General features: G+C 57.0%; 1 protein-coding gene across 1 annotated transcript; it reads right to left on the bottom strand.

The window, feature by feature from the left end:
- Window positions 1-1,597: 1,597 nt before the first annotated feature.
- Window positions 1,598-6,924, bottom strand: LOC111150922 (family with sequence similarity 163 member A). Its single transcript, XM_022508611.1, is given in 5 exon segments — window positions 1,598-1,923; window positions 1,925-2,092; window positions 2,633-2,747; window positions 3,675-3,723; window positions 6,894-6,924. Coding segments are annotated over 3 exon segments (501 nt in total). The 5' UTR covers window positions 2,726-2,747; window positions 3,675-3,723; window positions 6,894-6,924; the 3' UTR covers window positions 1,598-1,683.
- Window positions 6,925-11,026: the final 4,102 nt, after the last annotated feature.

The raw sequence follows: 11,026 nt of genomic DNA on the forward strand, positions 1-11,026 counted from the left end.
CTCAGAGAAGATAAATGACTATTCCTAGAGCCAATGAATGACCTCAGTGTGACCAGACCCCAGGTCCGCTCATCCTCACCCAGTGGGCCCTAATGACAGCTGAGATGCAAGGTGACAGGTTGCAGACAGAGGAAACAAGAGGTGTGGTGAAGGCTCCCCCTCCTCCCCCTCTCCCAGCTGCGCCCAGCTTTTCTCAATAGCTCCTTCCCTCCCCACCCTCCGCAGCAGGCCGTGATTCAGAAGCGCCAGGGGTTAGGCGTGCCCTGAGAAGGGGGAGCAGGACCCCTAAGTTTAGAGGCAACTGGAAAACTCATCAGGTATGTTCCCTCAGGTCACAGAGGAGTTCTAAGTGGGAACTGAGGGCCAGGCTCGGGCAATTAACAGGCTGTCACTGGAGCCTGGGGGGCTGGGGGAGTCCAGTGGAGGGAGGGCAGTGAGCATAGAATCTGGAGCAGGGGGATGCTGTCCCTAGGGCAATGAAGTCGTCCAGCCCTATGACAATGTAGCTGGGTGCCCGAGTAGAGCGCTGGGCCTCTGAAGGGGGTGGGGGGCTTCACGGCTGCAGCACTGTCCCTGGGAGATTGCAGGCCCTCCCCATACCCTCCAGCTGCTTGCTAGGGGACTAGACACGTCAGTCACCTTTCCCTCACGCTGAGGTCAGATTTCCCTTTCTAGTCCATGCATTAGAGCCCTTCCACTCCGGGGCTCCCAGAGGTGGCACAGCGCCCCGCCCCGTGATGTGTGCGGGTGGTGACAGGTGTGTGCCCACCTGAGAACACACACACCCTCGCAGCACTGCTCCCCCACTGCTCAGGGTGGCCAACCCGGGCCCCAGAGACATTCAGCAAGAAGGTCTCACTCGCCCAGCTGTTCAAACTCAGTAACAAAACTTCAACAAGGTTCTCCAGCAGCGGCAGCTGGTTCCGGAGGCAGAGAAGGAGGACTGGGGTGGGTGGGGAGGGGAGACAAGGTTAGGCTTCCCTTTTTTCGTGCATTCCCCACAAAGAACCTTACACCATGGCCTTCCGAGTCCACTCAGGGTGTCCCACGAGGAAGGGGAACATAGCAGGTTCCAGAATCAATGTCCACATTGGAACAGCGGCAGGGACCGCAGTCCCCACGATCACCAAATACAAAACTGGCTTGGGACCTGGGTCTCGGTGTCGTTGCAGCAAGCGTGTCCTGAAGAGGTCCCCTGAACACCTTCCAGCCCCTTCTCAGACGCTGCTGTGCCCTACTTCTCACATCTCTCCTCACCCCAGGTCCCCTTTCTTCTTCCATCTCTCAAGGAGTCTTGGGGTGGAGGCAGCCTTCACTTAGCTTTCCCTGCTGCTTGTCCTCTCACAGTCCAAAGCTGGGTGGGGAGCAAGGGAAGCAAGAGGGGTTGCAGTGGGGCTGGTGCTGGTGGAGGAAGGTTCAGGCACAGAAAGAGGCCTGGCTGCCCCCTCGTCCTGCCAGCCCCCACCTGCGGGCCACAGGGCCAGGCCCTGCCCTGGTTCTCAATGCACTGGGCAGCTCTAATTCCACTGTGGGGCAAGAAAAGCCAAAACAAACAAACAAACAACACTGAGATGTCCTTGTGGGCTGTTGGAGGGGTCCCCCGCTGCTCCCTGGTGTTCCTGCCGGTACAGCAGCGGGACAGCAGCGTGGGTAGGTATGTGGAGGGGTCAGGGGTGAAGGGGGTTACACGTCTGTACTAATAGCCCTTGGATTGGTGAAGGCCTCACGCCCAGAGCCTGGCCACGTCACCGGGTAACTCTGGGGCACTGCCAACTTGAGGGGCAGGGGTCCCCCTTCCTTGTAGTATGTAGGAGCAAAGGAGAGCCTCTCCCCTCCGCCCCCATTGGGCACCATGTCAGCCGTCCGTATGTAAAAGGGGGAGCTGTATGGGGAGCAGGCAGTGCAGTGGCCGGCCGCCCCCCCCGCACGGCTGGCCGCAGGGCTCGCTGGTGAGAGGCGCCAGGCCGCCTCGGCCATCGGGGGCTTGGGAGCTGCAGGCATTACAGCTGGGGCCTCTGGGGTGTGGGGGCAGGTCGCGCTCCTCCTCCTCCTCGTCTGCATCTCCGGCTCTGCTCTTCTTGCAGCAGTAGTACTGAGGGGACAGTGGGGAGGGACGCTTGAGGGCCGAGGCTCCCCTTGCGGGGCACAAAGGCGCCCATGCCCCTGTCCACCAAGGACACTGCACAGAGCGCTTTTTGACAACTAAAACTCAGCACCAGACACCCACATCCCACCAGCACATACTCCCAGCCTTACCAAACCAATACCTTCCCTTTTCCTTCCCCCTACTTCATAGCATTCCCTGCAGGCTGAGGTCGAGAGAGGCGGGACCTCCGTGTCTACTGAGGACATGGGTGGGGTCACAGTTCCCCGAGAGGGGTGCCCTTCCCACCGCTCCCAAAATCTCAGCTATGCCAGAGACACGACACAGTGACCAGCTGTCTTCCCAGCACAGTCTCTTTGGGGAACCCCTGAAGTGGACAGAGTGTGAGAGACACATGGCTCCCGTCTGGCTACCCTCGATTCCCAGCCCCCCACGCTTCCTGACTTTGAGGTTTGTCACCCTGGAAGCGGGTCCCGTTTCTGCCCCTAGAATGGGGACATGGTTTGCCGATGGCCTCCGGGGACTGACCTGGAGCCTACAGTAGCACAAGACGGCAATGATGCAGAGGAGGATGACTGTAGCTAGGATTCCGCCAGTGATCACAACTGTTCCCGCTGTCATCCGCCCGACACCCCATCAAACTCTGCAAAGACATGCGAGCACAAGGAGGTGAGGAGCCGCCACACTGTGCGCAGGGGAGGGGGAGGGCAGGGAGGCCTCCTGGGACTTCCTGCATAGGTGGAGGCAGGGAGGACCTGAGGGCAGCTGGACGAGAAGGGCCATGGGCACTGAGACACCGGGGACTTCCTGAAGGCAGAGAGAGGCTGCAGCCTGGGCCAGGCTAACCTGGGGGTTGGGGGTGGGGGGGGGTCACAGCTGAGCAGGGAAGAGTGGAAGCAGAGCACTAATGGAGAGCATAATTCCGCTCTTGGCCTCTGCTCAGTTTCAAAGCTTGCCGTGCCTCTCTCTAATTCTCCTCACATCCTACTCAGCCTGGCCTCACCTCGTGGCTCCATCTAAGACAGAAAGATGACAGCTTCCTTTTCTGGGGGCTTAGCCTGTGGCACTGCCCTAAGCTCTCCCCGCTCCTCTCAGGTAACCCTCAAAATACCTTTCAGGACAGTTCGTTATTACCCCTGTGTCACACATGACGAACCGCGGCTTCGACTGGTTTGGCTGAGGTTCTGCCCAGCCTGGCTCACCCCGAGGCCATGCTCTCAATCGCACAAAGAGCAGTGGCCCCCCGAGCCCCGGACTCAGGTGGAGGGGACAGGGGCCGAATCTCCCAAGTTCCACCTGGTTCTGCCCTGACTCCAACCCACACTCCTTTGGGGGCATCTCTGTCCTCTTTCCAACTCCTGTGCAAGACAAGGGCAGGGTGAACCCAGAGGGAGTGGGCAACAGGCAGCATTCTGGCCCCCAGACCGTGGGGGCGAGGTTGAGAATGGTCCTGCTAATGGGGGTGAAGCTCCGCCCCCCGGGCACGTGGGGACAAGGCTGATGGTGCCCCTGCAGCGGGAGGGCGGGAGGAGCCTTGGCATCTTGAGGAAGAATGACCGTGCGCACTTACGTTCAGTGACGGGAACAGAGACCTGCAAGACAATAATGGGAACAGAGACCTGCAAGACAATAATAGGAACAGAGCTATTGGGAGAAGACTTTTGCCCCTGAAAAAGGCCCCAAGGGTTAGACTAGTCCGCAAGCCCCCCTCCCTACCGCCCGCACTCTGTCCTGGTCACTGGGAGCGTCACCGACAAGCCCGCAGCTCCCAAGTCAGCCTCCCCTGTGCCTCCCACTGTGGCCTGAAGGACATTTCACTCAGGTGTCCCCCTGGGATGTCCAACTCTGGTACCTGATGTGACAGCCTAAGTCATCACCCTGTTTCCAAGTGGGCAACCCCCCCCCCCCCCCTTCCCCCCCCCCCCCCCCCCCCCCCCCCCCCATTAGTGCTTCCACCAGAGGAGGCTGCTCATTACTCGGAGGCCAAGCGGGGCTGGAAGGGGAGCGGCCGTCCACGCCGGAAGCCGTAGGCCCTGCTGTGTCCACCTGGAGGAGGGGCACCTTGTTCTTCACTCAGATACCATCTGCCGCTCGCCATCCTCATGCACCCCGCCACACTTTGCCTGCCCCGCGTGCCGGCATGCTCACCCCCTGCGGTCCCCCTACATGAATCATCTCTCCACCAGGCAGGCCCAGTTCTTAGGAGGCTCCGGGCCTAGAGTTGACAAGGCACTTTAACATACCTTGTGGTATGGCCTAAGACACACAGAGCAGGGGCTGTGGGAGCACCGAGCAGGGAGCGACTAACTACTTGGGAAAGGTTCCTGGAAATGGTTTCGCTGGAGCTGGGTGCTAGAAGCTGAGTGGGAGCTTGACCCGTAGGTAGACTCAACAGCCCAGGTGCGTGAGAGACCACGAGGGCCTCCAGGAGCTGTAAGGATTCCGGAAAGGCCAGGTAGGGCAGGCACCAAGTGGGAGAGGCTGGGAGCCAGGCAAGGATTGGCATCCCACTCTCTCGGAGGCCACAGGCGTTCCTGAGGGGCTGCTGGTAGCAGAGTGCAGGAGCCTGCTTTCTCCCCCTGTTTAGATCCTGCCCACCCTCCAAGAGAGACCCCCTGGATCCCCCATTGTGGTGCTCTCTCTCTCTTTCTCTGGATTCCCACTTCAAAGTCTTTCCATGGGCCACTTTCCAAACCCTCTCTTGGTAGGATGCTTGTTTGCTTTCACGTGGGAACATCTTGACTCCTCGGGTACATGAGAAGTCCTGTGGGATCAGGAGCTGCCTCCGATCGGGCTCCTACCCCTGCAGTGTTATATATGGCGCATGCTTGATGAATGTGTGTTTGCTAATCCTGGGCCAGATATAGGACTTCCTTCGCCGGCCTGACAGTGATGACCCGGACTGACCACCGGGGGGCAGCAAGTTGCATGGCTCAGCGCCCATCCCGTCTCGCAGACCGAGCGTCCCTGCTCAAGTCCAATTTGACTGACTTTGCCCAGATGCATGGTGGGCCATGCTTCCGGGATTTGCTGGGCATTTGTGGGGGGCGTGATAGGGGGCGAGAGATGAGCCTCAGCCTTGAGAGAATGTATGTGCCCTCGACAACATGCCTGCACTTGACCCTGCCTGCTCAGACACTCCCCACGGAGGGCCGTTTGAGCCAAGAGAGGCCTGTGGAGTGACCTGAAGCGGAAGGCAGCAGTGACTCACTCTACCTGCACGTCTTGGCCTCGCCCCCTGAGATGTTAGCCTGTTTTAGGATACAGGGAGTGAGGAAGCTATATAAGAACACAGCCCTCCCTCCTTCTGACCTCCACGCCTGGCCTCCCTTCTTTGGGTACCATGCAGCGGTTCCACAGAAGTGGCTGGAAAATGGGGGGGGCATGGCAGAGGCACACATCTGAAGGCCCATCGGAGGCCCAGCTGTGCCATTTAGCGGCTACCCCATCTTGGAGGCTGACCTCCTTTCTCACTTGCGAAAGAAAGCTTAACAAAAAAACTCAGCTTACCAGTGTGCTTGTGAGGGAAAAGTGAGAGTCACGTATGCAAGAGCCCCTTGGGGACTCTAAGAGAGTCCTTCAAAGACAGTCATTTGTGGGGTAAAAGGACCGCCCCAGACATTTTAGATGTCAGCTTCAATGTGGCCTTACAGTCAGGAACCCAGAAAGCACTTGTGAAGGGCACGTGGGGAACAGGCCAGGGCCCAGCCTCTTGCCCTGCAGACCCCGTGGTCACGGTACAATCTAGCATTTAAATCCCCATCTCCAAGGGCTCCTGTCATTGCAGGGGGGTTCATTTTCTTGCAACTAATGCAAATGAGTCTAAACGGCACTCTCCAGTCTAAACGCTGCTTCCATTTCCATCCCCTCCTGGGACGGGCAGACTCTAAGACGGCCCCAAATGAGCCCTCCCTCTTGTAGTCATGCCTAGTGTGCTCCCCTGCCCTCGAGGGGGGTGCCATCTGTCACTTGCTTCTAACCAACAGAACACAGCAGAGGCGATGGGATGTCACCTCTGTGAATAGACTGTATGCCATTTCGGCCACCTTCTTGCTGCCGACTCCTTCCCTCTCTCTCCTTCCCTTGCTGGTTTGCACACAGCAAGTTGCCACATTGGGAGGACCATGTGGCCCGGGACAGGGAGTGGCCTCTGGCCCTCCGCCCAATGACCTAAATCAAGCTGGACAATCACAAGTGAGAGCGGAAGTGGGCCCTTCCCCAGGCGAGCTTCAAGAAGAAACTGAAGCCCCAAGACACCTTGAAGGCAGCCTGATGACAGGCCCTGAGATGGTGACCCAGCTGGCCATGCCTGGAGCCCTGACCCACAGACGCTGTGAGCTGGTCAGTGTGTGCTGTATCAAGCTGCTAGGTTGGTGGGAGTCTGTCATGCTGCAAAAGATAACAGATGCACCTCGGAACCCCACAAAACCCCCACATGCGGGAGAGAAAGTTGGACCTTTAAGTGACTCCCCTCAAGTCATACAATAACAAGTCAGGACGCAAGGGTCAGTGTTGTGGAGTTTTCATCCTACCCAGCTGCCTCCTGCTGAGCTTCCCAAGGCCGGAAGCAAGAGGTTCCCTCCCAGGGCCTGGCAGATGGGTTCTGTGGTAGCCAAGTCAGGGAGCAAGAGCAGCCAAAGAGTTGACAAACCCATTGCCAACTAAAGATCCCCGGGACCTGCCCTGAGACCAGGGCTTTCTGGACCTCACTCCCCACCAACACCCCTCCCCACCCAGGGCCCAGTCACCTTCTCCCGGGGGTGAGGCTCAGCCTGCGGCTCACACTTACGCAAAACAGCTGGGACAGCGACGGTTCAGTCATGCAGGCTGCGCCCGAGCAGACAGAGGTTGGGGGTGCGTCATGGCCAAGGGCATCAGTTCCTGCCAGAGAAGAGAGAGGAAGATCTGTGAGAGCTGGAGAGGGAGGGCAAGAGCACAGACAGACTCCGAGACTGAGTGGACGTTCCCCAAAGGGACTTGTCTGTTGGCTTCCGCGGCTGCCTCAGTCTCTGAGACCCCCAGCCTAGGAACCTGAAGACAGGCTTGTAAGGCCACATCCCGTCCTGTCCTTGATTCCTTCCCTCAGTGCCATTGTGTGGAACCCACGGCCCAACACAGTAGCAGGACGCCGGGCACGAGCCTCTGCCTATTCTGGGAAGCGAGGCTTAAGGTGGGGAAAGGGGTCTAGCTACTTCTATCACACTCTCCTGGAGAATTCTGGCCTATCCCCTGATGAATGTATCCTTGTTGCCTACGTGGCTGATTCTTTTCTCTATGGCCACACGTACCTCTTTCCCATTCCCTCCCCATCCTTCCCTGGGCCTGTCCATACTCCCAGTGCCCACAGCCGCACACTCCTGTCCCTCACTCCAAAATCCCAATCTGCCTCAGGACAACATGCCAACAGGACAGTCGGGTCACACACTCATGCTGGCGTGCTGATGGAGGAGGGGGTGGCGAGGTCCTACCAGGACATTTACAAATCCAGTGTAAGCTAATCCCTGGGGTCCCTTAAAATGAAAATTCTTTAAATATCCACTCGACATGATTTCCAGGAGAGTCTGGGCATAGACTGGGAACAGAAGAGTGGGAAGGAGGACACTCTCCAGTGAGGCTTCCCTTGGCTCATTGTCCTGAGAGGGTAAGGCCCCGCTGGGGGTCTTGTACTGGGAAGGGAACCCAACTGATAACTGGATCCCCAGAGCCACCTTCCACAGGGATGGGCTGACCAGCTCGGGGCTCTCCGCGGCAGCCACAAGCTGGAGGTCAAGGGCACACTAATGTCTCAAGGCCTGGATCTCATCTGAGTTCAGCAGGCCTCAGGAGCAGAACTCTGGGAGAAGCTGAGAAGGCCCACGTTCACCCACAGATTTGGCTCAGGCCCACCTTCACGTCTCCTCTAGATCTAGACCTTCCTGCCTATGATCGGCCCGGGATGTTGTGGCCACTCAGGCTTTCTTTTCTCAAAGATGTTCTTATTCTCGTTAAAATGGCAATCATGGATAGCTGGATGTCCAAGGAGATGTTTCCTAAGTTTTTTTTTTTTTTTAAGATTTTATTTATTTATTTTACAGACAGAGATCACAAGTAGGCAGAGAGGCAGGCGGTTGTGGGGGAGGGGGGTCTTGGGGAAGCAGTCTCCCCTCTGAACAGCAAGCCCGACGCGGAGCTCGATCCCAGGACCCTGAGATCATAACCCAAGCTGAAGGCAGAGGCTTAACCTACTGAGCCATCCAGGCGCCCCTCCTATCTAAGTTTTGACTGAGATGTCAACTGATAGAAATAAGAGGACGCCCGTGAGTTTGGGACAGGTCCCTCTTCCCCAGCCCCGTGCAGGGGAACACACATGGGAATGTCAATAGTCTATTTCAGGATCCAGGAGCCTTTCTTCCACTTTGAAAAATACAGATGGGTCACAAATTTGTGAAGATATGGCGTGGAAGATTTCCTTGGCAAGTTGCTGCTGAACCATGAATCCCTTACCCGAGCCCCCAAGGGCGGCAGGCCCCGGGCTGGCGGGGGCTGGCTCTCCTGAGTCCTGTCCAGGAGCGCCAACCAGAGACGTGAGAAGAACTGCGGCTGGACATCCAGGTGCACGGGGGCTGAGCAAGAGGTTGCAAGAGATGCCTGGAACAGGGCTGATGTGTCTGCCTAGGGTAAGGGACCTGCAGGAGAGAGGGGCCCAGCAGGCAACCTCCAAAGAGCCCACATACACAAAAAATCTACAAAAGCAAGAGCCCCTTTGAAGCTTCCCCTGCTCTCTGACCGGTAAGAATTCCCCATTTCAGCTCGTAAAACAGACCCTCTTGGGGGGCGGGGGGAGGAAGGGAAGAGTTGGGGAAGTACAGACAGCAGAGGGACACAGCCCACCGCCCCTGCAGCTTCCAACCCGAAGCAGATCCAAACTGGCCCAAAGGAGAACACGCTGTCAGTGATCCAACAATTCCAACTTCTACGTTGAGATTGTAGCTGTAGCTGAGTGGTACCACAGGCTATCACCTAAGAGTGGGTGACAAGCAATGGGACTGGCCCACGTTTTTATCCAGAGGCAGGAGAAAATTTCTTCCATGGAATACATTCTTTTTTTCTTTTTTAAAGATTTTATTTATTTATTTAACAGAGAGAGATCACAAGTAGGCAGAAAGGCAGGCAGAGAGAGAGAGTGGACAAGAAGCAGGCTCCCTGCTGAGCAGAGAGCCCGATGCAGGGCTCGATCCCAGGGCCCTGGGATCATGACCTGAGCTGAAGGCAGAGGCTTCAACCCACTAAGCCACCCAGGTGCCCCCATGGAATACATTCTAAAGTAAAGGGATGCTCAAAGAAAAAAAAAAAGAAAGAAGGAAGGAAGGAAGGAAAGAAAGAAAGAAAGAAAGAAAGATGTTTCTTGAGCACAAATCATACATTATGCTCGTTTAACCTCCCAGCTACTGAAAAATGATCCGTGGAAATGGAAGGACTCTAAGAGATCTGGCCCAGTATCTATTTCCTAGATGAAGAAACCAAATCAGAGAGGACGTGACTGGCTTCACCACACACAGCAAGATAGAGATGGAGCAGCAGGGCCACAGGGAGTGGACCTCCTGGCCCCAGGCCAGGCCGGCCATGAGGCTGCAGTCTCTCCCGCACTTACTTCACCAGGAGCTAAGGTGGCTGAAGTAGGGTCTTCCAAATTATCTTGACCGTAACAATCACCCGAGTCAGGTGTCAAAAAAACAGACTCCAGACCCACCAAGGCAGCATCTCCAGAGGAGGGGCCCAGGAATCTGTGTTTTTAACGGGCTTGCGTCTCCCCATCTGGCCCCTTTTAGAGATGAGGTAGGAATGAAAGTCTTTGGGAGGATTTCAGGCTGCAGGCAGCAGGGGGCAGGGAGGGGGGGCGGTAGGTGACCTTGCAGAGCCTGGGGCATCATCTGCTGCAGCCCAGGAAACCGGCTCTGGACCGTGTCCTTGAGGATAGTGGGCCAGAAGGAGGAGGAAAGGGGGAGTACAGGAGAGCTATAGGAACGTGGCAACCCCGGGGAGGGGGTGGGCCCCCGAAGAGGTCAGTGATGGGGAATCTTAAAGGCCATTCTTCCAGGAGAGGCTTGGTGGGGAGGGGCTGCAGAATGAAAGGCCACCCAGAGAGGATGTACTGGGAAGTGAGGGTCCCACTCCCCACCCCCCCAAGGCCAGGGGTCTGTGACTTCAGCTCACTGACTCAGAGTCACCTGCTCACTGCTTGAGCGACGTGGGCAGGCAAGGCAGCCACAGCTGGCCACAGAACGTGTAATTAACGACCGGCTGCCCCCTGTTCCCAGCTCAGCCCCCTGAGGAGCACAAGTTAATTGAGTGGGGCCTAAGCACCTCTGATCTCAATTTCTTCTGAGGCAATTAAGGCTTCTGCAATCATTTATTAACTCATGAAATTGACACAGCAGGTTAGCAGCGGGGGAGACAGGGGGCAGGTTTTCTTGTCTGTTACCAGTCTTCCTAGACTGCAGTCCTCAGGCCAGGTCCGCAGAGGGGAGGGGAGGGGAGGGGAGGAAGGAGTTCCTATGCCTTTGTGCTTGTGGCCCTCGCCAAGCCCATATCCCCGGGAGGAGGGCGTGAAGAACGGCAGCCAGATGGGTTCCTTTGTCCCCGCAGGCGACGACAGCAGCGGAGACACACGCGCTGGGTGAGAAGAGGTCTTTTCAGGACATAGGAGGAATCCTTGCAAATCATCAAGAGAAAGAAGGGAGACTTGACGTCCTAAGGGGCAATGAGGCTACCAAGAAAGTGAAGAGACGCCCACACTCATGGCTAATCTGGGGAATGCGAACTGACACCACGGTGGGCTCTTACTTTATATTGGTAGGACTGGCAAAAATCGGAAAACAGGCTTGTCAACGTGGGGGGTCTGGAGGGGTAGGAAAAGAATAAATGAAAGAAGATGGGATCGGG

The sequence above is a fragment of the Enhydra lutris genome, unplaced genomic scaffold (genome assembly GCF_002288905.1).
Source record: "Enhydra lutris kenyoni isolate GAN:26980312 unplaced genomic scaffold, ASM228890v2 scaffoldscaffold24, whole genome shotgun sequence".
Classification (NCBI taxonomy): Eukaryota; Metazoa; Chordata; class Mammalia; order Carnivora; family Mustelidae; genus Enhydra; species Enhydra lutris.